We start from the raw sequence: 26,509 nt of genomic DNA on the forward strand, positions 1-26,509 counted from the left end.
CAGAGGACTCCTTAGAGTCTAGGGTGCCTTTCCCTCAGTGCATATCCAACCCTTCAGGGGTCCTGTCAACAGGGCAACTGGAGGCATATTCTGAGAGGGGAGGCAGGGACAAGGTCTCTCTGGATAAGTGGAGCAGTCAGGGACACCACAGACAGTCATGGCTGGCAACGTTTTGCCCAATGCTAACCCTGCTGAGATGTGGATCTCTCTGCAGAAACTCTTCAGTGCAAAGACAGAAGAGTGGAAGGCTCTGGAATGGCAGTGGGATGTTGGTCCCCTGCACTGGCCTCCGTGCATTGGTACTCAGAAGCTATTAACTGCCAAGCCACATCACCACTGTCCTAGGTGTGTTTCCAGGGCCAAAGAAAAACGTGGGCCATGGAGTTTATGACCCTAGCCCCTGGTCAGTTCATACTCATGAATATCACAGGGAGTCTCAGCAAGGGCATTTAAGCATTAGATCACCCCATGGCCCTGGGCTTTCTGAACATAAGCTGGTCAATGAATGTGAACTGAGCAGACAGCCACTATCCCTACCAGAGTCTTCTGGAAGGCATTTCTGTTTGGGTTGGGAGTCAGAGTCCATGTTCAGTTTAGCCTCCTATGCCCACAACACACAGACTTATGATCAAAGTGCCAGCACAGGCTGCCCCAGGACACAGCTGAAGAAAAAGCACGTGTGTTTGTGTGTACACATGTTCATTCCTGTGTGTGCCTGTGCATGTGTGTGCGAGTCAGGGGGGTGGGGGCTGAGAGGTCATCCCCCCTTCCCAGCATCCCCCTCTCAAGGGCCCCCAAAGTTGATGCCCCATCTGGAGCCCACATATCTGGTGGAATCTAGAAGGGCAGCTGGATTATGACTTTCACCTAGCCATTCCCACGCCAAGCCCTTGGCTTCTTTGGACTCTGGCCAACAGTCCCTTGTGAGGAAGCGGTTCACCGAAGACTGAACCAATGTGGTGCTTGCTGAGTCTGGATAGAGGGGATGAAGCAGTTTCTGGACAATCCTCAGGTTGTCCTGACGGGGGCTGGGACACCTTTCTGTAGCAGAAGTGGTGCCAGCAACTCTGAGGAGCGCTCACCGTGGTGTTCCTGCACACAGAATCCTGGTTGTATTTCCTTTCGTTCTTTCTTGTTCTTCTATCTTTTCTCTCTTTTTTTTCTTTCCTTCTTTCTTTTTTCTTTTTTTTTTTTTAAAAAAAGGCAGTTCGGATTTACATGGTGACGGGGAAGTGGACAGACGTCAGCACTTATGGTTCTTAGAAATTTATGTTTTGAAGACAGCAGAGCACTCAAGAGTAATCCCACTGTTAAGGTCGATGAAACCTGGGAAACAAGGAACTTTGTCAAGGCCCAGGGGATGGCGGAGGCCCAGATCCCACAACAGTGTCTTTCCCTCCTCAGATACCCTGGCTGTAACAGTGACGCTGTAGTGACCTTCCACCCATGACACAAACACAAAGCGGCACCCCAAGCCCTTGAACTCCACAGAACTCATCTAGAGCCCAAAGAGGGGAGTCTTTGGAGCTCCAAAAACTGGGGTGTCGGGGGGTTGTTGCACTAGGACTCCTGAATGTAAGCAAGATGGAGGTCCTAATGGTGTGTCTGAGTCTGGCAGTAGGTACATTGATAAAGTCCTGTTTCTTTCTGCACATGGTCTCCAAAGGAGTGGTTAGCAAAGCCAGAAGCTTAGTTACTAACACCCCACATAGCTAATTCCTTCTGCGGCTCATTTTTCCCAAGTGACATTAGACAAGACTGCTTGGTAGAAGAGCCCAGGGTGACAGAGTGCTCTTTGGTGGCCCTGTGAGCTACTTTGGTATTCTGCCCAGACTCGGTCTCTGCTGCTGTATGTTGGGAGCGCCCTTATCGGTTTTTATAAAAACTCACTTTGGGGTCACCCAACACTTGTCAGAGTTTACATTGGAGTGAACTAAAAGGCAGAGGGTGACTCTTTGCCTGGGCCTTTAACGTTTTTTAACATTCTTTACCTGAGGATTTGTTTTCTTCAAAACCTCTTTTGTTGTTTTGCTTTTGTTTTGTTGCATTGGGTGGAGCCCTGGCAGGCTTACAATTCACTACGTAGACCAGGCTGGCCACAAACTCAACCGAGATCTGTCTAACTCTTCCTCCCCAGTGCTGGAAGTAGGCTCACTGCTCTCATTCTATTAACTTAAAAGTAGGACTTGATGTCCTTCTCTCGTATCTTCTCCCATATTAGCCACAAAACCCACTTGGTGATCCAGGACAAAAAAAGATCATTTGCTTGAGAGTAAATATTGACATAACTGGGCATGGTGTCACACACCTGCAAGGCTAGCACCCCAGGAGGCTGAGGCTGGAGGATTGCTTTAAGTTCCTGGGCAGTCTAGGCTATGTAATGAGAGCCAGGTCAGCTGTGTTCAAACAAAAATCAAGTAAGGTCAAAAAACGGGAAAACAAGGGTCGTTCTGTGGTGCTGGGATGTGCAAGCCGGTGCCCTCAGTACTAACCTGGTTAAGTGTCTACTTAACTCGTGGACTTCCATTTCGGTACTTTTAAACTCATTGAGTTCCTTCCGAATGGCAGCCTGGAAGAATAGCAACTGGTCAGTATGCTGAAGAGGCGGGAGGGCATCCCTGTTTGTCAAGTCTAACAGTACTTTTGTTCTCCCGCACTATTGGATACAAAATACTTGTCACCTGGGGTGTTCTGTCAAAGCTTCCAGGATTTCCCTTCTTTGGGAATGCCATGAGGGTCTAATGGAGCTGGCCGTGCTTTATGAGGTCTCTGCACCCTATGTATCCTGTGGGGTTACAGACGGCCTACATAGTGACTTTGATGTCACCTCCCTTTTGCAATTCTCCCACTGGATGCCCGGAGAGGTGTCAGGACACACAGAGCCAGTGAGTGATAAGGCTGTGGGCTCATGTTAAGAATGGCTCGGGGCCTGGTCCTGGGTCATTCTGTCTTTCTGGGTACAGTCCCCTGACATGCTATGGGGGGGACTGAAGGATCTTGGGTCAAACCTCTATTTCTCAATGCCACTGTGTGGAGCGGTGGTGGAGCCTCTCAGGGGTAATCGGTTGTTAAGAGGGACCGTGCCTTTATTAGACGACAGGATCAGTTAAAGGAGGATGGAATGGCTACAAAGTAAGACTTGCTATGTTTTCTCTCTGGTACGTGTCCTTCCTCCTGATTTATGTCCCATCGTGTAGCTGAGTGAGGGTCTCACCAGATGAGGCTGCCTGACCTTGAGCTTTCTAGATTCCAGAGTCTTTAAATGACCTTTCTGTACAAAATATCAGGTCTCAAATATTCTGTCACAGCCACAGCAAAGAGAGCAAGATACTGTCCTTCCTTTCTCCTAGGAAGTAAACGCACTATTGTGCCTGTTCTGTGTCCTCCAAATGAAAAACAGACTGGGAGACTTTGCAACAGGTCACCCAGATGGCTCCTGTGAGCAGCTTAGAGGATGCAGCGGTTTTAAGGTACGGCTGAGGCAGGGCTACTGCCCTCCCTACAGATAACGATCTCCTTTTCTCACGGCCTCTGCTTACTTTGTCTGCAGCGGTGAGGCGGGTCCATGGCTTGTCCGCCCTTCGGTCATAGTCTTGGGCGTCTGCCACCTCCACATAGTCACTGAAACGAATAAGGATCTTCCTCTCCCGGAGTTCTTCCACCGTGGGTCTTTGGCTGAGCTGCAGGGAGGGAGAAAGGTGCGGCCCAGTCAACAGACGACTTTAGACCATGGTTCCATGCACAAACTCGTAGATGTGGAAAATGAGCCCAGGAAGACACCTGATGTGTTAGAGAGCAAGATGGAGAGGGGGGCAGAACCCTGCGTGCCTAGCTCTGGGATTCTGGGAGCCTTATTGTCTCTTTCAACTACCCAACAGCCTGTCTTTTTTTAATCGATCTTGGCTGTCTGTGTAGCTGCGGGTGCCTGCTGTAGATTTTCTCTGTCTGTCCTCCACCCAGTGGGAGACAGGCACCTTAAGCAAAGATTCTGTCTAAACTTGGATTGGCAAGTTGACATCTCTGTCTTGAATTAAGCGCAGTCTGCAGAATGGGTTTATAACATATATGTGTGTGCGCACATACGCATTATGTAGACACATATACCCACGTGTGTCTACAGATGCATATGTGCCTGTGTGTTTTAGGCACACAGACAAGCATTTGCAAATAGTAGAAGCCTCTGGCCTGAGGGGATGGGGTATGTTAGGAGTTTTGAGGGTTTCTTCCAGAAGGTCACCTGTAAGGTTGGTGAGCCGACACAGAGTTGAATGATGCCACATTTATACCATGGAGAACGAACTTTGTGAGGAAGGAGGAAACTGAAAATCATGTTCAGTTAGCTGTCTCCTGGCATTTCCCCCTCTGAGCACCCTTCCTCTGTCCTTTAGCGACAGAAAGCTGACATTTCTATTATCTTTCCCTGTCACCGGCTTATTTCTTCTGGAGCAACACGGCCAACCGCTCCCTTTACGATGCTGTCAACTCATGTTCAACCAATGTTATTTAAAAACAATCTTTCCTCCGAGTCCTAGACTGTTGACTGCTATTAATAGAAGAGGGCAGTCAGATAGAGTCTTACGGCGCTGGCCTATTAAAACAAACAACAAATTCCAATTATTCTGGCCGTTCTGACTGCCACACAGCTCTCTGCTGGATGCCCTTGGCTGGCACTGGAATGTTGCGGCGTGCTGCTGCCGTGGCACAGTGGGGTGACAGCCTGCTACCATTATACAGGGAAGTGCCTGGTGATGAGAGCGAAGGCAGAGCCAGGCAAGCCTGTGGCTGCCTCATGGCTAGAAGAGGAAGCTCCAGGGAGGCCCCGTGATGATGGAACTGGCTCATGTGTAGACCCTGGTAGGGCTTGTAGTCTGTCCAGAGGCCCCGGGGGTTTCTGTGGGCTTCGTGTCACAGGAGAAGAGTTTCCTAAGTTGTGAGGCCACGATTGCTAGAAGTTGAAATGATGCCCGCCTTGGCATCAAAGTGTTCTCTTTGAAATAAGAGAGCTAACAGAATTTGTCCCGGGGTTTAAAAAAAAAACCAAAGCCAACCAACCACACACTGGGCTAGCCTTCAGTCTCAGCACTCAAGAGCTTAAGGCCAGAGGATCTAGAGTTCAAGGCCAGCCTGGGCTACATACATGGTGAATCCAGGGCTAGTTTGTGCTACCCTAGCAAGAGTCTATCTGATCTCCCCGCCCCAACCCACCATCTTAAGAAGAGGAAATGAATAAATAAACTGGTCTGGTTTTTACCAGCTGCCTGGCTATCGGCAGAATCTGAGAGAACAGTGGACATGATGATAGAAGTCTTCAAGGGGGGTTGGGGATTTAGCTCAGTGGTAAAGCGCTTGCCTAGCAAGCACAAGGCCCTGGGTTCGGTCCCCAGCTCCGAAAAAAAAAAAAAAAAAAAAAAAAAAAAAAAAAAAAAAAAAAAAAGAAAAGAAAAAGAAAAAAAAAAGAAGTCAAGGACAGGGGCGCTTTCTATGTCCCAATGCTCCACCACTATCACATTCTATCAAATAAACATAGTATCATGCTTATGTTCTGGGAGGGGACACATATGGACAGTACAGATTGTGGTCCAGGGGGTCTTGGGAGGCGTGTGAATCCGACACTAGCCAGACTCTTCCAGAACTCTCTTCAATGAGCACATAGCTCTCCACACCCAAAGCCCGAGGTCCTCCCTAGATACCGAGGAGACAATCTTTGTGACCAAAGTCCATTTTTCTGAGGAACTTGGATGGGGAGAAGGGAGAAAGAGTGGCATTTGTGTAAATCGTGCCAGCTGTAATCACGTGCAACCACAAAACGTGAAAAAAAGGCACCAATGAACTGAGACCCAAAGTCTACAGAAATACAACCCAAACCCCAAGTGTACCCCTGCCCTTCCCCAACTTGTCCCTTCCTCCCATCATGTAGGCTTTCAATGAGGGAGCTGCCGTTTCTTGGGTTGTAGTGGTGGGACGGATCCCAGGGCTGGCTCATGGTAGGTAAACACTCTGTCATTCCAACTCTAAATTCTAATTTTTGGGAGGAGGGAGCCAGGCATTTATTTTTAGCATACAACTTTTATGTTTTCAATTTAGTTACCGAAAATGAATTGGTCTGTTGGTATCAACACCAGCCCCTGGGTTTTATTTTTATTTTTTTTCACTAGCATATTAAAATTCAATAGGATTTTATTAAAGGAATCTGAGGGCTGAGGCTATAAGCAGTCACCGGCTCTGGCATCTGGTTTTGGTATGATAAAGATTCCTGGGGAAGAGCCTTTGCCCAGAGCCAGGGTGAGCTGTGTTCCCCATCTGCATTCTGGCCCAGCAGGTGGGCACAGTGTTCTGCAGACCCAGAGAAATATGAAACCAATTTCCGGATTCCACATTCCCTCTGTCTCCTGGAACATTCATTCCTGTCCCTCAAGGTCACTAGTTTTGACTGCATGGAAGCCTTTGAGGACTGGAAATGCTGGAATTACAAGGTGATTGCCCTTGTGGGAGTGGGACTGACACGGGCAGGTGGGGGAGACAATGACGGTAACTGCAAAATCTAGGGGCTATTAGTGAATAAGGTTGCAGGTGTCATCATCGCCCTGGGGGACAGAAGTGTGAGAAGCAAAACTCCTGCTCCCTCCACTACAAGACTATGCAGTTACAGTCAAAGTTTTGTTTGGACGACGTACAACCTTTTCTTAAGAGATAAGAATTGGATAGCTGTTTAAATAATCCTTTTTTTTTTTTTTTTGAGACAAGGTATTACCATGTAGCCTGGGTTGGGCTGAAACTTGTTATTATACCCCAGGTTGACCTCACACTCACAGCAATGCCCCTGCCTTAGAATTCCAGAGTGGGAGAAGAGGCCTGAGCCACCATGCTCTCCTGATGTCTGAGTTATTTGCCATAACTACCTTTTATCAAACCATCTTAACTTTGGGAAAATCTGTGTGTGTTGTGTGTGTGTGTTGGGGAGGGGGGTGTTCAGCCATCAGTTCCAATGAACTCAATAAACCGGATTTGAGCTGTTTTCTCAATGTCTTTGACTTTCTTAGAACAAATGAATGTATTCCCTCCCTCACCTCCTACCCCTTACCCAGGCTCACCAGTGAATGCACCTTTCCACCAAAGACAGGGGTGGGAGTAGGGTGGGGTGTGGGGTGGTGGTGGTGGGGGTTGGGAGGTTGGGGTGGGGGTAGAACAACTGGCCAAAGTGAGGCCATTCAGCTTCTGTTCTCCTCCCCTCAGTGTGGTGCCACCCGTCAGCCAGGCCTTTGTTTATTCCCTTCCTTTAATTAGCTTGGCATTTGGCTTGCCACCAGTGTTTGGGCTGGTTTTGGGGAGAGAGGGTGTTGAGAAACCCAAATTACCTCCTGCATAAGTGGCGTGGCCTCTCAGGACCTCAGCATCTCTAATCTGTAATGTTCCTGGGGAAGAGGAGTCACTAAAGTGCATCTCTAGAATTCACCTTAATGGGTCTCTTCACCATCTTTAAGACCGAGTACCCTTTTTTCAAGATGGCCACTGCAGGGGGCTGATTGAAAACACTTCAGGGAGATGCAGGGAGTGTTATATCCTGTGTGCTATCAATTAGTTCAACCTTCAACAGGACCCAAGAATACTTTCACGTTTATTATTCAAGTTTTTTTTTTTTTCTCAAAAGAAAGATCTGTGGGTTTACACAGCACGGCAATAGCCTCTGTTTGAGGGGTTGAAAATGTAGCAAAGCTCCAGCTGTAAGGAGTTTGGAGTATTTTCCAAACGTCTTAACTCAATGCATCAGTCCTTTTTGTATTTTTCCTGATCCAGTAATTCCAACTGAATTTAGCAGAAGACATTCAAATCGTTTTTTCAATTTCAACAGGTAGTAATGGGGGAAAGGAGAAAGTAACAACTCCCTAAAACAATAGCAAAGGACAGTATTGTATTTAAACTACCTTTAAAAAACATTCTTCTTATTCTTCTTATTCTTTTTTTTTTTTTTTTTTTGACAAAATAGCCTATAGTTCATTACCTGTGGGGCTCAGGCTAGCCTTGAACTCGGGGTAATCTCAGCCTTCGGTTGAGCTGAGATTATAGGCATTAGTCATTGTGTCCATATTGAACTACTACATTTCCCCCTCCCTCTCCCCTCTTCCACCCCTCCCTCCTTCCCTTCTTTCCCTCTTTCCACAGGGTTGCAACTATGTAACTCTCGATATCCCGGAACTCATTCTGACTAGCCTGGAACTCACAGAAACCCTCCTGCTTTCACAATGAGTTCCCAGTGGTGTGGTGGAGTTAAAATATACGAATCTGCTTTTCTTAAGATTAGTTTTTTTTATTCATTTACTTCTAGGTATATGGGTGTATTGTCTGCAGATGTGTCTGTATACCATGTATTCCTGGTGCCCACCAATGCCTAAGGAGTTGGATACCCAGAGAATAAGTTAGAGGCGAGTTGACCATTATCCCCAAGAATGGTGTGAGCAAGTCTGAGAACTGTGGTCAAGGGGCTTCAAAGTCCTCAAGGCTGCTGGAAGTCAAGGTATGGTGAGCGGCTTTGGGGAAGGGGGACCGGCTTACCTTGCGAGTCAGCCTCCTCTTTATTTCCCGCTTCTCCTCCTGCTCCTCTTGTTCATTCCGAGCTGAAAATATATGGAAGATGTTCCTGATTACGGTGCATGGTGTCACCCACACCCAGGCTCTGGTCCAAGCACTCAGATCCCTTCCCCTAGTTATCCTTATGCCTGCAGGGTCCTGGCTTCATCTTCCTGCATCCTTGGAGCCCAGGCAGGGATGCTGGGATGAGCAATGTAAGTCATGGAGCATGTTTCAGAAGTGTGGGAGCACTGTTGGCAGTGACAGACATTTGGGGAAGATCAAGGACGCCATCTTTGAAAAAGGTGTAGACCTTGTGCCTGCCCTTTAGAGCTTCTAAGAGGCTGAAAGGGCTTGTTGTGTGTGGCCCTAGAGTCTGGAGCCTTATAGGGCAGGAGAGAAGACATAACTCGACCTGTTTGCTGTAGGAATGACACCCGACAGAGGCAACCGCAACCCGAAAGGCTGCTTGTACTGACTTCAGAACTCTCCCCTATCACAAGCCCTGATTCCGTTAATTCTTTAAATCTTCTGAGAAGTCCACAGAACATGTGTGAGGCCGGAGTGTGGACCGTACTTGCCTGCATTTGGACTTGCACACTTCAGAGACCAAATGTTCCCAGATCAATATATTGGCAACTGGCCTGTCAGAGTTTAAAGAACTATAGTAAGGGTCCAGGGAAGGGAGCAGGAAGAAGGGCAGGGACCTTGGGCCTTTTCTCTGTCTGAGCTGAGGGACGATAAGCAGACTACCTTGGAAGGGTTCCTTGGTCTCTGTGGAGGCAGAGTCATCAACCTGGTACCCTCTGATTTGAAAAATACCACGATTGCCAACTAGTGTCACAGAAGGTGTGAGATCCTCACCCATGGGACATTAGGAGAGCATCAGCAAAAGTAAACTATGGGTTGGTTTGGGCACAGTGTCCCTTAAGCTTGCCTGGGATACCTGCGTTCCCATTTTGTAATCATGGCTGTCAGATATTGTTTCTGCAACTCCACTGTTTTGTTAAAAATCCTGCTGTGGCTTCTAGAGGTCTCAGCACGGCGTGGGTCTTTCAAGGAAGAACATCTCAGTGCACAGAAACCGAGATGGGGAGGGTATGATTAAAGTCCCACCTCCCCCTCTTGCCACCCCAGGAAGTCAGCAACAGACAGTTCTAGTGAGTTGTAACCAAGGTGGCCGTGGCTTCTTCTGGCGACAAATGGTGGCAATTCAGAACAGGACTAAGAGCCATGAGTGACACCCCCAGGGTACAGTTTTGTGTCCCCACTTGCCTGTGGGAATCAGGACCTTGTACGGGCAGCACGGGAAGTACCCACTCTTCCTGTGGAATGGGCTACCAGAGCTTCCACAGTGCTAGTACCTACCACAAATGTCCCTTCCTCTGGATTTAACTGCCCTGTTTTCTTCCCAGTGTTTCCTTACTCCACACACACACACACACACACACACACACACACACACACACACACACCCACCTCTCTGCTAAAAACCTATAACACCCATTACTATCTCAGTATGAAATAACCTGTCACAGGTAAGTTGGGAAGCAGAGAGCAATACTCAGAAGATGGGAAACCCAAAGGCTGACATTTAAAAAAAAAAAAGTAAATTACTCTGTGTTAAAATCTGGGAAACAAGCCAGCCATTAACATCTTAGCATGAATCAATCCATCGGGGACTTAATTTGGAGGCAGACTCCAGGCAGTCAGCTACACTTATATGGGGTTGGAGTGGAGTGGGGTGGGAAGGAAGGATAGAAGAAAGGTGGCCTTGCAGTCCATCCTAGAGGAAGCTTGGGTGTCATGTTGAAACTTCGAGACCATGTAAGCTACCATTCTGGGTTTCCAAATGAAGTCATGAAAGCTCCAGAGAGAGAAGCCACCAGCCACCAGTCACCCATGATACGGCTCACCAGTCAAATAGCTCAGACCTTTGGTTTTTCCTGTTGTCACAAGTTGTTTCAGGCTGGTCCTCCTTCTCATTACTGGGTCTGACCTCACTCCTCACCTACAGGCCCCTTCCGAGCCATGGGGGTGGGTGTTTTGTGTTGGAGATGACCCAGAGTGGGAGCCTTCATCTCTTAAGTAGATTCTCAGAAGGGCGGGTCATAAACTATCACCTATGGTGTCCATATCATTAGCTCAAAGTGGTTTACAAACCCAGTGTCATGAATTCTCAGGTAGAGGATACCAAGGTAATCCCACTAGGCAACTGAGAAGAGAGGCCAGGAAAGTCCAGTGATGTCATCGTCATGGTGCCCACTCCCAGAATTCATTATGTGCTCAGACACACATGGGGCCCTAGTGGCTACTTAACAAAGAGAGGGCTTGCTTATGAGGCTGGGCAGGGTGGGACTGCAGACCAAGCCGGGCCTCTTCCAGCTCCTCTTCCAGTTCAAAGCCCAGAAGGTAAGTTCTAGAACTGATTATTGGGGGGGGGGTATTTGCAAATACCTCTTGACATTTCTTATGTAAGAATTAAATAGGTGCGGGGTGTGGTGACATATGCAATCCCAGCATGTTGAGGGTAGAAGCAGGAAATGTGGGTTCAAAGGCATCTTTGGATATTTACCAAGTTTAAGGCCAAGCCTGGGGCTACAGGTGACCAACAGAAAACCAAAACTAAAACCAAGACAACAAAAGCAAACCAGCTCTCCCCCAAAGAAGAAGAAGACCGATAAACCCTCCACTCAAGTAGATTAAACAATAAACCCAGAAAACAAATCTTGAAAAATAAAGGACCAGCATGCAGGGAGAACAGGTGCCTCTCCGAAAGGTTTTGAAACTGAGAGATGGTCAGTCTGTTTTAATTTGGTTAAGCGGTGCCTGAATTTGTAGCTATTTGACATGGGGAAGGCGGAGAAATTTGTTAAAACTCAGTAACAGTCACACAAATTCCCCTGTTAGGTCTCCCAGGGCTGGTTAGATTCAAGGAATCAACAATAAAACAAAAGCCATCAAACCAACAAGCAAACAGTGCTGGGCTGGGTTTGATTCCTTAGCATCTGGGCAGACCAGATGTGGGAGGGGGATGGGAGGGGGCGTGGGGGTGGGGAACCCTCTTTCCCTAAGCCTCACTGCTTCCCAGGGAAACTATTTACAGTGACACAAGCCAGGGCCAGCCGGTGTGCTGTGGAGGTTAGGCACTCAGGACAGCTGGGAGGGGTGGAGGAAGCACTCACTCAGCACAGAGGAAGGTATGGAGGAAACAGGATTATCTGATTTCTGATTTGAGGAATCAGATTTCTCTTTCCTACTTTTCTCATCAACAATAGAAACTTTATAATGGAGCAGGTGTCTGCACAGGGCAAAAAGGAAACACCTCAAAGACCCAGGACTTCCCCAACTGCAGGAATCTCTGACAAAGTTGTAGGCTATTGAATCGTACAGAAAAAGTACATTTAGAAACTTTTGCTTTGAGACAGGGTCTTGCTATATTATAACCTAGGCTGACTAGAACACCTCACACTCTACCAACTTTCCACACAGTCTTCCAGCGCTGGGATTACCGGTCTGTGGCACCACACTTGGGCAAACTTAGACATTTTGAAGGGCGCTCACAGGTTTAAAAATAAACTAGGGCTGGTGAGATGACTCAGTGCGTAAAGGTTCTTGCCACTAAACCTGACAACCCAAGTTTGATCCCATGGATTCACTCGGCAGAGGGAGAGAATGACTCCTGTAAATTGTCCTCTGACCCCGCCCCCCCCGCCCCCCCCCCCCCCGCAATGAGTGCTATGGGCATATGCTCTCCCAACCAATGAATTAAATAAATGCAAGAGAAAGAACTCGACACACAGAGCCCTGGACACCTCACTGTTCTGTAAGGATTGCTCCAAACCCTGGAAAACTGTTAACAGGTGCCTTGGAGAAAGGATAAGGCAGACAAGCAGGTGGGTACCTAACAGGGGCTGCAGAGCCCATCACAGTCTGCCCAGGCAAAAATGCAAACGTCCTCCCTCAGCAAATCACTGACAGCTGGCCAGGTCACGAGACCATCGGGTGAAGGGGTAGAAAGTGCAATCAGAAACAACATCACTTAAGTGGCTTTTTTTCCAGTCACCTAGAGCAACGGCTCAGGTGATTTCGTGTAAGTGCACACGCACAAACGTTTGTAAGTTACTTTCTGATGTCCAGCCTTCCTCTGGATAGGAATTAGAATGGCTTTCAGGGGGGGCTGGGAAATTAGAATAAACATATCATTTGTTGGTTGTGACAAGAAAACTATGGCTAAGGACGACAGGAAGGGTCTGGTGGGCGTGGCTTTGATTGATGAAAACTAAAAATGACTAAACTGAGGCACGTTGGGGGGGGGGTCCATGGAAGGCTGGTTTCTTTCATTATTTTGCATTTTAAAATAGTTTTAGTACCAAGTAGATTCTCTGTACAAACTTACTCGGTGTCCTGAGCTGAACAAGGGGCCCGCTTTCCCGTCTACGGCTTCCTCACAGCCTGCTTTCTCTGAATGAGAGCATCGTGTAAGCATGCCGCCGGCCAGGCCAGTCTTAGGAGGACAAGAGCAAAGCTCGCTCAGCAAGGCTTTCTCCCTCTGTGAAGCTGGTGCTCAGGGGACTGAGGGGTTCCCCCAACAGCCCCTGGCTTTCCTAGTTCTTATTTTTAAAGTTCCCTTACACTTGTCATTAAAGCCAAGTCACGTTTAAAAGGCCGGTCTGGGTCTGAAGGTGAATCTGGTTCTCTTTATGAATCACCCTTTTCTAGTAAATGCCTCTGTTGGATTATTAGCTTTTCTCTTAGCTCAGGGTGGGCTCTGGCTTCAGCTGGGGGACGTTCCTAACCCACAACAGGGAAGCCAGTGGCATAGGTCGTCCTCAGCTATGAAGAGGGTTCATCCTTGGTGTCTATGAGACCTCCCGCAGGAGAGGTTTTCTGAGCTTCCATGGACCCTGGGAGAGACCCGATGAGCCACTACACACCCAGGAAGGCTGCCCTGAGGGTCTGGTCACCCTGGGCTTAACCAACTTACGTTTCAGAATGTTCCTCTGCTCCAGTTCCTCTGCAGTGGGTCTTTGGCTTAGCCGCCTACGAAAAAAATCCAAGAAAAGTTTTTGGACCATGTCATATCCTTCCGGGGCCGGTGATCTCCACAGCCCTAGCAGATACATCAGGCAGGGTCAGCAGCTGGAGCCCACTGTCCATTCTGTGTTCTGAGACACTGACTCCCAGCCGGTGCCTCCTCGGTTCCTCAATTTCAAGGCCCAGGAAGGGCACCCTGCGTCAGGTCACGCAAAGCTGCCCTCCCTCCCTCTGCAGGCCCCTCCCCAGCCCTGTTCCTCCAGTGCCCCCAGGCCAGGAGACCGAAACTTAGCCCAGGCCTTTCCTCTTAACAGAAGTCCCTTTCTTTCCTTGTAGCCTATTGACTGCAGGGCTGTGAGGCCTTTTGCCTTTCCCTCTCTGCCTCCAGGATATCGCTTGCTTCTTGCTACCTTTGTGCACACACCCAGAGCACAGAGGCTACAGGCCTGGAGGACATGCAAGAGAGGGTGTCTGTCTGCAGAGAACAATGGCTACTCTTCTTCCTGTCTCCACCCATCTCCACCAGAGCCTTATTAGACATGGAATGCCAGATGAAGAGGCACAGAAATGACCCTTATTACCGGGCGCATAATTAAGTCATAGAGAGTGCAGCATCATAGCAGAGGCAGGAAATTCTGGTGGTGCCATGTGGAGAAGCAGGGACAGATACAGGTGACAAGTAGTGCCAGAAGTTACAAGAGAATGAGAGTGCTTGGAGAAGAGAAGAGAAGAGAACCAAGTGCTTGGACACTTACATAAAGTCGCAGGTGGGTGGATGCCACACAGAGTGGATATCGGTGGGAAAAGGGACATTTGTAATTTTCAACCCTCTGACAGTCCCTGACAAGCCTGCAGTTATTCAGCACCTGGGTTTCGCCCACTAGGTACTGATAAGGTGTGTGTGGGATGACTGTAGTGGAAGGAATTCTAGGCTCCCCAGAGGCCTCTACTGGGACACAAAGGGTGGGAAGGCACACGTTCTTAACCAAATAGCTGGACTCCCTTTCCAAACTTCCGAAACTGAGGTCTGTAGTGGGCAAGATGTTTACAGCACGAAGTCTAGAGAGAGAGATCTGGGATGTGAGAACGTCATAAGGCTCAAGATGGAGTTGCTTTGGCCAGGCAGTAGCGACAAGCCTTGGTCAATTAAATCAAGCCTGGCTTCTATGGAGACAGCAAAAATCACAACTGCATACAAAGGTAGCAGAGAGAGCTGTTTGCCCAACTGTGTTCAGTATCAGACCAGACAAGCTTGCTATCTATTCTCATATTAGCTAAAGCTTATCTGTTTAAAGCACATCAACCAACGCTCACTTTTGCCTTTGATCTTTCCCCTGTCTTGATTCCCTCGAATGCTCATAATTCAGCACCCATGTTTTCACCGTAGTGTTTTGCTGTGCCCAGGTAAACATGTTATTGTTCTCCAGCTTGAAAAGTGAAACTATCAAGTCCATGGAGCCTCAAAGTATAACCATCTCAAATTCGAGTCTTGTTATTGCAAAGCTCATGGCACCTTGAAACCGTTGGAAACTGTATTCCAAGGTGTTGTAAAGTGTGTAAGAATATTTTCACATTTATCATTCCTTTTGCTTTGTAAAACATTTCTGTAACATACTCTCAAAGAGATATGGTCTTTGATCCTCTTTCCTACCCTAGGAGTACCTGAATCCTCAGGGACTTCCAGTATTCCACAAGAGTCTCTTCAGACATCAGCCTTTATGCTAATGAGATGCTAATGAGATGAGCTCCTGTGGGTCTCCTAGATAGCCTCTGGAGGGGACCGGCCCCTGAAAGTCCCATGTGGTTGGAGGGTCAAGGCTCACAGAAACTTGAACAATGAGATCTGATGAGCTTCCAGGGTGCTGAACTCCTGGAGGAAGCGTCTAAGCCCTTCCTGACCAATCTCTCCAGTTAGCTGTGCACCCAGATCCCATTTTTTTTCCTCATTATCAACTGGTCAGTATAAGTATGGTGTTTCTGAGTTCTCTAAGCCATTCTAGAACACTAATCAAATACATGCAGTAAATAAATAAAATGTTACAAAAGAACTGCTTATAGAAACAATGTTTAACTTTTCAAGACTTACCTCAAACAAGACAGGTAAAAACAGTAGATGAACTTTGGCTGCTTGGTGCCAGAATGCTTGCGTCTTTTGTGTTAGTAAAGTCTGTCAGCATTTGTCTCTCACCCCTAAACCTGAACAAGGCACCTCATAAAAGCACCTTACAGTTTCAGTTACAGACGGGAAGTTCTTAGAGAGAAATATGTAACCCGGTTCATATTTTTATGCTTAATTTTTAAACTTACGTTTCATTTTTTAACTGGCTGTAAATGATAGCCTTTTTGAAAACCCGCAGGATCAAACACCTCTTCTTTTTCTCTTTTCACTCATTGCATTTCTCTCCTCTGCGCGCTCGCTCTCTCTCTCTCTCTCTCTCTCTCTCTCTCTCACACACACACACACACACACACACACACACACACACACAGACATACACACACATAAACCCAGACTCATGAACACACACATAGACACACCCAAACACACAGACACACCCAGTCTCACAAAGACACATAGATACACACACACACACACACACACACACACACACATACACACGTGCATTTAAATCTAACATCTAATTTTCTACTTAATAAACACGCTGACTTCCCTGTACTTTGGGTCATCTCGAAATTCTTTCCTATATATTCAAGAACCAGCTTCATGGGGTGGAGGCCCCTGAAGAGAATCACTCTGGCTTCTGATAGAATTATTCCAATACCTCTGAGATATGGGGCACACATTGAGCAACATGATGGGGTAGGAATGGGAACAGCACTTTTTCCCTCAGTTCTCTGGCTCTATTTCCTGGTTCCAACAACAACACAGCCTCCCTTGCAGAACTCACTCTTGTCAAGACAGTTTCTTAGAAGTGCACATTGTGTATAGAGCTGAGATGGTGAATACTGACTGTCTATTTACCAGGAACTAGAATCACCTAGGAGACTTGCTGGTGAAGGGTTATCTAGATTAGATTAGCCTCTGGGTATGCCTGTGAGGGATTAGCTAATTAGGTTAATTGAAGTAGGAAGATCCACCTTAGCTGTGGGTGGTACTACTCCTTGGGCTGGGGTCTTGGACTGAATAAAAATGGAGGAAAGTGAACTGAGCTAAAAGTTTCTCTCTACTTCCTGATGCAGATGCAATGTAACCAGCTCCCCCAGACTCTTATTACCATGGATTAATTTCCTGACATGACAGACAGACTGTACCTCAAACTGAGCCCAAATAAGAGCACTGAGACAGGTAACCAATATATCCATCCCTCCATATCCACAGGAGATATAGCCAAAGCTCCCAGTGGATAGCAGAAGCTGGGAAAGGTCTGGACATGGAGTATACTGTGTTTTCCTGTGCATGTCTGTCTATTATACAGCTTAATGCATTTATTAGCTACTCTAAGAAACTAACAGTGATTGCTAATAGAGCAATTGTAACAATGTACTATAACACATGTTAAGTGAATATGATCTTTCCTTCTCAGAACGCTTCATTTGACTGTAAGGTTTAGGGCTGATTTTGGTTAACAGGAGCCATGCAGAGTCAAATTGTGGTTGAAAGGGATTATTAAACCCCAGGGTGAGAGCTCCAAGACTCTTCCTGAATACCCTGTATTTTCTTTAACCTTAACTTTGCTGGTAGATTTAACTAAGTGTATCTGATTTAGACTCACATTAAATAAAAGAAAGAAATTTCCTGCCTATATCTGAATGTTTATACGGTAGGTGGCAAGGGAAGTGATCAAAGCTAAAGTCTCTCGTGACATGAATCACCCAGAATTAAATGCTTAGGATGCTTTCAAGCGATCTTAAATAACTTTGCTATCAGCATACACGTGACTCTGGTTTAGAAAATAACTCTGAGCTGCAGAAACTGTTTCCACAACCCAGAGGTTCCCTTCCTGGGCCACGGCTAAATGATTCACCTTGACCACGAGCTGACATGGGTTCCAGCTTACATGTCTTTATGTCATCAGACAGCAGCAGCGAGCCTCCTGTTTTCTTTGAAAAAGGAAAACTGTACCTTGTCTTTCTCCAGTCCGAAGGTCTTATCAGCGAAGGACCGGAAGAAAAATAATCAACTTAATGCACCTTTTCCAGTTGGTGGGAAGAGACACCCGCCAGGGAAACGACAACCCACCTTTCCACTCCCCAAAGAAAACCCCAAATGGCCGAAAGAGATGACAGGAAGAGGCTTTAAATAGTGAAGGACAGGGAATACCAGCTTTCTGAGTCACGGCCTCTCGCTGGAGAGGTGAGAAACCCTTGCGGGTTCAGGCTCCAAGAGCATTTACAGCTGCTTCTTGTTGGGAGAGCCCTGACTCTCAGGCTCAGGTCTGGATCACGGAAGCTGTGTCTGCACCCCATCACTAGAGGGAGGCCATCACATTTCAGTCAGAGGGAAAGAAGAAATACAGAGGAAGCCCAGGAGACAACAGAGGCAAGGTCCTCCCTTCTAGGATGGCAGTGGCAGTATTTCCTAATGCTGATGCTATAATAAAATACCGGAGGCTGGGTATGTTATTAAGGAGAAAGAGCTTACTTAGCTCTGGAGGCTGAAAGCACAGAGATCACATGATTCCATAGGAATGGTGGGAATGTATGTGGACAAGATCACATCTGGAATCCGGAAGCTAGAGAAATTTAAGGAGCAGAAAGTGTTCTTTTTGAAAGAACTTAATCTCGTGGGACCTGATTTAGGTCCCAGGAGAACTTTAGTCCCCTAAGCCTGAGGCCTAACGACCTTATGCTAGGCTCCAACTTTTAAAGGTCCCACTGCCACCCAACATGGCCGCATGGAACTTCTAGCACACAAACCAACCTCTAGGGGAAGGAGTTGAGTCAAAGCAGTGAGAGGCTAAGCAAATGGAGATAGCACAGAGGGGTTGGGGAGAAGCATGAGTTGCATCTCCTTCCTCCACGGGTCCTGTAGGGGCTGAGTTCTTCCTGGTCTCGGTCAACACCCACTCTCTGGTCTCTATGTCAGCATGGCAAACACAGATTACTCTCTTAATAGCGATTTGACACAGATCCATCCATCCTGAGGCTGCCACCCACTCTTTGGTCTCATGTAACACGCCTGGCTTCAACTTCTGTCAGTACGCTGGGGATCCCGAGTTCTAACCTACCTGTCACAGAGTTCCTGCCCTCTCCCAACTGTCTTCCTGTACTCAGTAGCTCACTACATTTGAAGGACCCGTAGGGAATAATTCACCTCTACCTTCTCTGGATAAACTGCTCTCCAAATAGTCTTCTATCCCATTCCCAGGGAGCATCCTACCCAGGACCCCTTCAATGAGTTTCACTTGCAAAGGCCACCTTGCTTCCTGCTGTCAGGACTAGGATCTCAAGCTGGGTAAATTCTACAGATGCTTACTTAGCCCACGGTCCTGAGGCATTGCATCAGCAGCCTCTGGTGAGGGTCTTCCTGTTGGATCATGGCATACGTGCAAGCATCATGTGGCCGGACAGGGAAACGTGCTAACCTCAGGCTCCTATGGAGCCACTTACGTCATGGTAGGCTCACTCTGACGGCCTTATCTAGTCTTAGTTACTGCCAAGGGCGCCATCTGCAAAGGCCTCTAGCATATGGCTTTAGAGATCCAGTTTTGGCCTGAGTTTTGGCGGGAATGAACACCCAGATGCAAACCATAGCTAGTCAAACACCGATCCTCCACCCTTTGTCTTTCTTCTGATCACTGTGGGAAGGCAGGCCACCAGCATCTCTCCTCTTGCCAGGCCACTGTCCCCATCTCCCTTAGCCCAGATGTAACGTGAGGAAGCAAATCTGATGACATCATTCCCCGCTTGATTGCTACGCCTGCTTCCCCATCACCCACAGGACAGAGTTAGTTGGGTTGAGGTTCTGTAAGAGTTTCATGATCTGGCCACTGGCCGAAAATCCCCCCTTCCCATACTTTCATCCTTTCGTATAACCACCCTCTCGGCTCTTTTCAGAATTCCCTTTCTCACAACCTTCTCTCCTTTTCTCCTTGTCTGTGTAATTAACAACGATCCCTGAGGTAAAGCGGTTCCTCATGTCCGCTAGCCTTCTGGCTAAAATGGCTCTCTCACATTCTGCACTTGATGCTTGCGATGGCTTCCTGCTATTGCCTGCCTTATCCTCTGGCCCCCAGAGTCTAATCTCTGTGTGCCAGGGGCTGGATTCACTACCATGCCTGGCCTCCTAGACAGAGGCGATGAGCTTCTCCAGCGGGGCATCTGCCATGCCCTCGCCTCGACCTAGAAGAGCCCTGTGCGTCACAATTTGATGCTTTGCTTCCTCTTGGAACTCAAGATACACTGGTGTGGATAGGTGTGTGCATGCACTCATGCATACGGTGCCAGGGATCAAATCTTGTGCACGTTAAGTATGTGCTGGGCCACTGAGCCACTCCTCTAGTTCCTTATCGTATTATTTACGCATTTAACTTACGTTTCTATGAGTATGAGTGCTTTGTCTGGAAGTGTGTGGGCCATGTACGGTACTCATGGAGGCCAGAAGAGGGCACCAGAACCTCTGGACTGGAGTTCATAGGTGCTAATGAGGCACCATATGGGCACTGGGAACTAAACCCAGGTTCTCGGCAAGAGCTGCCAGCTCCCACTTACCGAGTCATTTGCTTGCCCTCCAGCCCCTCATTTTAAAATAAGCAACTTGGCATTTATTCCCCATGGCATTTGTGAAGCCCCATGTCCCTAACTACAGACACCTAATGCTTGTGGGATAGACAGCTGCTGCTCCCTGACCAGATCATGAGCCTTCCCTCTTTTCTAGTTCTTTCTGGAAGATGGACGGATACACTCTTCTTCAGAAATGAAACAGAGCAAGACAACCATCACAGAAGTTGTCCTCACTCCCCGCCTCCAGCTCCCACTACCTGCCTGCTGTTGGCTGCCTGGGGCCTCCTGAAAGGGTGCACCCCATCTGAGGCCACTACAACCCATCAACGGCCCAGTTTCAGTCCCTACCCCTCTGCCGCGCCGGTTCTCAATCAGGGGTGATTTTGTCTCCTAGGCCACATTCCCAGAAGTTATTTCTGGTTGCCGTGATGGGCAGCGACCCTTGGTATCTAGTAGGAGAAGGGCAAACTGCTGTAAATCTTTATCTCACAAGCATTACGTTTATCCCACAATAACCAGTAAGCCTACCCACAAAGTTACCCGGTCCAAAGCATGGCAGTCCCATGGCTGAGAAACCCTGCTCTGTTGCAGATCTTAACTGAGTGCAGGGGTCTTAAGAATGTGGTCAGGGTAAAAGGTTTCTGAAAACACATCGATCAGAAATCCATTGGAAATCAAATGTGTAGCCAGGTGGTGGTGGAGTGCATCTTTAATCCCAGAGGCAGGTAAGTCTCTTGAGTTTAAGGCCAGCCTGGTCCAGGATAGCCAGGGCTACACAGAGAAATCCCTGTATCTCAAGAAAAACAAACAAACAAACAAACAAGCAAAAATAGGTCAAATGTGTAATGAACACCCTTGATGCGTCTCTGGCACTGTCCAACCTGTTGATCCTGCATCAGCCTTGCAACGCTGGCTCTGAACACACACTCTACACATGTAACATGTTCACCTTGCCACACCTCTCAACACTAACAGCCTCTGCCCCGAACACTTTAGCTTAGATTCGGCCCTAAGGCACACTCTGAGGGGCGGTGTCTTTTTTTTTTTTTATAATACATGTGAAGCTGCCCTTATAGAAACATCGTGCTTCCTTGCAGAGAATAAAGCTTTCAATATCTTCCCATCACCACTCCTTAGCATGTAAACATCAAGTCACTACATCCCTGGATTTTATTCTATCAGACAGACAAGCACGCCCATCTCATTAGTACGCAAATTTGCTTCCCTTTAAATAAGTGGTAAATTACATGCATGCTGAAGGATTGTTTTGAAATACACTTCCTTATGATTACCAATAAATTCTTTGGGAACTGATTTCATATACCAATATACCTGGGGTTGCATACAAATTTTTTTGGGTAAAAAGGCATCAGGACGGAAAACCCTTGAAAGGTCCCAATCTATTGAATCAGCTCATAGTGATTCACTGCTGACTTTACTGCTTCATCCCGGGCCCTTTGGCAACACCTCTGACCAGAGAGGCTGCTGTGCAGCTACTCTCCTCCCCCAGTCTCCAGGAGACTCCAGTCTTCCTCTTCCAATGAAGCATTCCTGCTCTTCTTGCAGACAAGATGGCACCTTCGCCTTCAAGGGCAGAGCTGTGCACACCTGTGAGCTGCTTGGGTTTCCTACTTATCATGGACAGAGCCTGGATAAACTGCTCTTCCTCTCTAGGCCTTAATCTGTCCATCTCTGCAATGGAGCCAAGCATCTTGCCAGTTTTGATCAGATGTCCTCGGGTTTGGGGCTGAGAATGGGCAGAGGAGGAGCTAGGGGAGAGAGGCTTCAGTGTCTCCTTCCTCTGCAAACAGCCTGCCATGGACTGATACTGCTTAATAATTAAAAGCAAACTCATTCCAGCCATGCCCTGCAACCTCAGTGTACTGTGGCCCCAATACCCCGGCTTTTTCCTTTCCACGTCTACTGTGAGGTAACCTGGTCACAAATCCAAGGTTTAGGAAGCCTGAGATGTCTCTGACCCACTGAGTAGGACGTAGTTTCTCTGCTGTGCTGTTGCACCTTATCTGTCCTGCAGAGGGTTTACAGGAGTATGTCTGCATGACGAACTCCTCAGTGACACAAAAGACATTTATGTGTTCACAGCATTGGGTATAGTCTCTGGCATACAGTAGGGCTCGGCAGACTTTTAAAGATGATATAAGTCATAAGCATCTAAGTTCTGGGGGTTTCGGTTACAGGGCTGATCATGAACTCCGGGTTTGTAGGGAAGGCTTCAGGGTGCAGAAGGGTTACTCTGGGAAGGTGAAATGATAGTTTTTATTTTTACCTCAGAAGTATTCCTCTTTGCCTCTTCTCTCAGCAGACAAGGTAGAATAGAATCTCTAACTTTAATTATCACTCTGTGTGTGTGTGTGTGTGTGTGTGTGTGTGTGTGTGTGATATGTGCGTACAAGTGCATGGGTATGCCGTGCACATGAGGGTAGGTGAGAGGACCGCCTTCAGGCCTCTGCTCTCTCCTTCCCCCAAGGGATTGAAGTCACTGGAGTCATTGAAGATGGCCCAATGTGTCAGGCTCACACAGCTGATGCACTTACTACATGTTGGGCCACCTCCCTGGCTTAGCACCGTAATTTACTATCCTTGCCCCTGACACCCCATCCTGTCATTTTCAGTTTTCTCTCACACTGCCATTCTCTCAAGCTAAGACCTATTAGCCTGGTTGCCAGTGAGAGGGAGGGCTGCTGTGAAGATGGACAGGCACCAGGCTTCCTCACCTGCTCCCACCACTCATAGCCATCAGCTGGGACACAAGCCAGTCACGTGCGTCCTTGACTACCTTCCACATGGGAGTGTCTCCCTGAGGCACTGGTATAGCAAGGTGGAGTCTACCTGCTGTGAAGGGTCTTGGGAATGGCCTATGAAAGATGCTTTTAACTAGCAACAATAAAGCATGAAATATTTTTGGTAAGTAGGAAAAGGCCCCTCACTTAAAGAGATTAAATAGGTTACAGTTAAGAGAGTATTTTTGGCTGGCTGCTCTGGGAGCCATGACCCGGGGGGAGGGGACCTCAGCCTGAAGTTCTATAATGCACTCTGAGACAGTAACCAGGAGAAACATTGTATAAACGCCATTGGTGTTGAATGGAAATTTGTTCTGGAATAATTATATAGCTAGGCATCAACGCATGGAAAAAAAAACAGAACAGAAAATTTTGACAGCCTGCATAGTGGACACTTCCAGAGTTCTTAGGGCCATTGGACCGAGTAGCTCATAAACAGGTAGGTGGGCGTCTCTCTGAAGGAGCATTTGAGTTGTTAAAACAGAAACTTAGTGAGTTAATACGGTTACACACAGAACACACTGATTTAAGCAAGGCTTTTGTTTTGTTTTTGAGGCAGGGTCTCTTTATGTAGCCCTGGTTGTCCTGGAACTTGCTTTGTAGATCATGGTAGCCTTGAACTTGCAGAAATTCAGCTACCTCTGCCTCCTGAGTGCTTGAATTAAGACTATGCACCGCCACATCTGGACTGACAAAGCTGTTCTTAGTGCAGTCAGTCAAGGTGAAGGCCAAGGGTAGAAGGCAGGCACAGATGTCTATATTTCTGTGTGTATATGATGTTAAGGATGGAGCAGAGGGTCTTGTGCATGCTGGCACACATGCTACCATTAAGCTGCACCCCAATTCAACGGTCGTGCAGTGTGATGGATGGAATTTATTTTTGTCTACTTGACATCTGGAAGAGGGAATCTTAACTACGAGATGGCCTCCATTCAATTGCCTGCAGGCAAGTCTGTTGTGTTTTATAAAAATAAAGAAGGAATATGTTTGGTGGATGTGTAGTCAGATGTGGGGTAAGGGGGTGCCTCTGCAGGCTGAGGTATCCCTTCCCCCTGAGGGACCAGCTACATGACTATAGTATAAAACAGAGTTTATTCAGGGCATGGGGAAGGGAGGTGAGAGGGTAGTAGTGAGAGAGAGAGAGAGAGAGAGAGAGAGAGAGAGAGAGAGAGAAAGAGAGAGAACGAGACCTCAGGCCTGCCATGAGGAGAGAGGAGAGAGAGTGGAGGAGAATGAGGGGAGAGGAGCAGTGGGACGAGACAGAGCTAGAGCAAGAAGGCAAGAGAGCCCAAATGCTCAAATTACCCAAGATGCACAGACCACATGAAACTCAAGAAGGATGACCAAAATGCGGAAGCTTCACTCCTTCTTTAAAAGGGGAACAAGAATACCCTTGGCAGGGAATAGGGAGGCAAAGTTTAGAACAGAGACTAAAGGAACGGTCATTCAGAGTCTGACCCACATGTGGCTCATACATATACAGCCACCAAACTAAAGATGGATGAAGCAAAGAAGTGCAGGCTGACAGGAACAGGATGTAGATCTCTCCTGAGAGACACAGCCAGAATATGGCAAATACATAGGCGAATGCCAGCAGCAAACCACTGAACTGAGAACAGGACCCCCGTTGAAGGAATCAGAGAAAGGACTGAAAGAGCTTGAAGGGGCTTGAGACCCCATATGAACAACAATGCCAAGCAACCAGAGCTTCCAGGGACTAAGCCACTACCCAAAGACTATACATGGACTGAACCTGGGCTCCGACCTCATAGGTAGCAATGAATAGCCTAATAAGAGCACCAGTGGAAGGGGAAGCCCTTGGTCCTGCCAAGACTGAACTCCCAGTGAATGGGAATGTTGGGGGGGGGAGGGCGGTAATGGGGGGAGGATGGGGAGGGGAACACCTATAAAGAAGGGGAAGGGGAGGGGTTAGGGGGATATTGGTCTGGAAACTGGGAAAGGGAATAACATTTGAAATGTGAATAAGAAATAACCAATTTAATAAAGGGAGTGGGGAAAGAAGGCAAGAGGGCAAGAGGAGGGGCCCAGCAGCCCCTTTTACAGTGAGTCAGGCCCACCTGGCTATTGCCAGGTAACTATGGGGCGGAGCCTAGAGAAAATGCTAACAAAGACTGTGAGGTACTTTCCCTTTAAAAAAAGAATAAATTAACGTTTGATATAGAAGGATCTATCCCAGGATGGGGAAGGGGCATGCCACCTCTGGGCGAGTGGTCTTGGGTATTATAAGAAAGCTGAGAACGCCATGAGGAATAAGCCAGTAGGCAGCATTCCTCCGTGGCCTCTGCGTAAACGCCTCCTGCCTCCAGGCTTCTGTTTCAGTTCCTGCTTTGACGTCCCTCAAGATGGACTGTTAAGATGGTAAGATGAAATAAACCCTTTCTTCCCTGAGTTGCTTTTGGTCGCTGTGTTTACCACAGAAATAGAAAGCAAGCTGGGACAGACAGATTTTAAAAAGCTTCCCAAATGTAATCCTGGGGCTGGCAGCACTGGCACCCTTGGGAATTCTTGGCCTCAGATCTATTACATCAGGCCCCCCCAACCCCCGTTTCAACAGGTTTTTCGGGAGAACCACACACAGCTACAGGTAGAGAGCACTGTAATCTCTTTGCATAAAACATAGGAAGCTCGACCGGTAGACGAGCGGTTTAGAGAGCACCACAGGATTTGGAGCTAGCTTGTATCTTCTGATGGAGGCTGAGCCAGCATGAACTCTACGGTAAGGAGGCAGGTCATGAGCAGCAAGCAAGAAAGAGAGCCAAGTGGTAAGGCAGAAAAAGGAGCTCAGCCTTTCATCTTAGAGTTAAGAAGTTTCTGAAGGGGCCAGGAAGCCATAATTTGGATCAATGGGTTAATCACTTACCTAATATTTATGTTGACATTATTCAAAATATTATTTTAGGAGCTGTGTCTGTTGATTGTTCTCCTTTGGTAGAGCTGTTGGATGGACGGGAATTCAGACAATGACAATGAATGGTGACAGATGTGTTAGCCTCCTGGCTTTGGGGGTGAAGGTGGGTCTTTCCCAGGCTGGAACTTACTGTCTCTCTTAATCTCTCACACATGAACACGCCTCCCCCCAACTCCTGCCTACTTCTTCATGTGGGAACAGATAAGCAGACCATTGCTTTCCTGGTGCTGACAGAACACAGGACTAACCAGAACGCCCATGCTTCTCAATCCAAAAGAGGTTCCTCTTAGTTGTCAGACCCCGGTGTTTGAGAAAAGCTGCCTGGAGCTGTGTACGTTGGGAAGGATCTGTAAGCCTGTCCTCACTTAAGCCATTAGTCTTCTTGCAAACAAACCTCTAGTTTGAGAAGGAAGCGATCCGTCTGTTCCTGTTGAAACCCTGGGAGTCGGGAAAGCACTGTGGAGAATCTCCTTTCTGACGAAGATGCTTGCCC

At 47.6% G+C, this 26,509-nt stretch overlaps 1 protein-coding gene and 1 long non-coding RNA gene across 15 annotated transcripts in view; one reads left to right on the forward strand and one right to left on the reverse strand.

Annotated features, from left to right (window-relative positions):
* Positions 1-682: 682 nt before the first annotated feature.
* The window catches only part of Phactr1 (phosphatase and actin regulator 1), a 477,222-nt gene continuing 451,395 nt past the window's right edge, over positions 683-26,509 (reverse strand). For 13 of the 14 annotated variants that reach the window (XM_039095677.2, XM_063276382.1, XM_063276381.1 and 10 more), the window contains 5 exons: positions 13,553-13,608; positions 8,551-8,612; positions 3,540-3,680; positions 2,493-2,569; positions 683-1,326 (listed from right to left, as the gene is read on the reverse strand). In XM_039095677.2, the coding sequence (XP_038951605.1) occupies positions 1,311-1,326; positions 2,493-2,569; positions 3,540-3,680; positions 8,551-8,612; positions 13,553-13,608 (352 nt within the window). In that variant the 3' untranslated portion in view covers positions 683-1,310. The remainder of the gene's footprint in view (positions 1,327-2,492; positions 2,570-3,539; positions 3,681-8,550; positions 8,613-13,552; positions 13,609-26,509) is intronic. The other variant, NM_214457.2, reaches the window with a different exon arrangement.
* On the forward strand, positions 10,506-25,509 carry LOC134482703 (uncharacterized). The gene is made up of 2 exons (XR_010059145.1): positions 10,506-10,977; positions 16,804-25,509. It is a non-coding gene; the product is annotated as an uncharacterized LOC134482703 (long non-coding RNA).

Source organism: Rattus norvegicus, chromosome 17 (genome assembly GCF_036323735.1).
Source record: "Rattus norvegicus strain BN/NHsdMcwi chromosome 17, GRCr8, whole genome shotgun sequence".
Taxonomy (NCBI): Eukaryota; Metazoa; Chordata; class Mammalia; order Rodentia; family Muridae; genus Rattus; species Rattus norvegicus.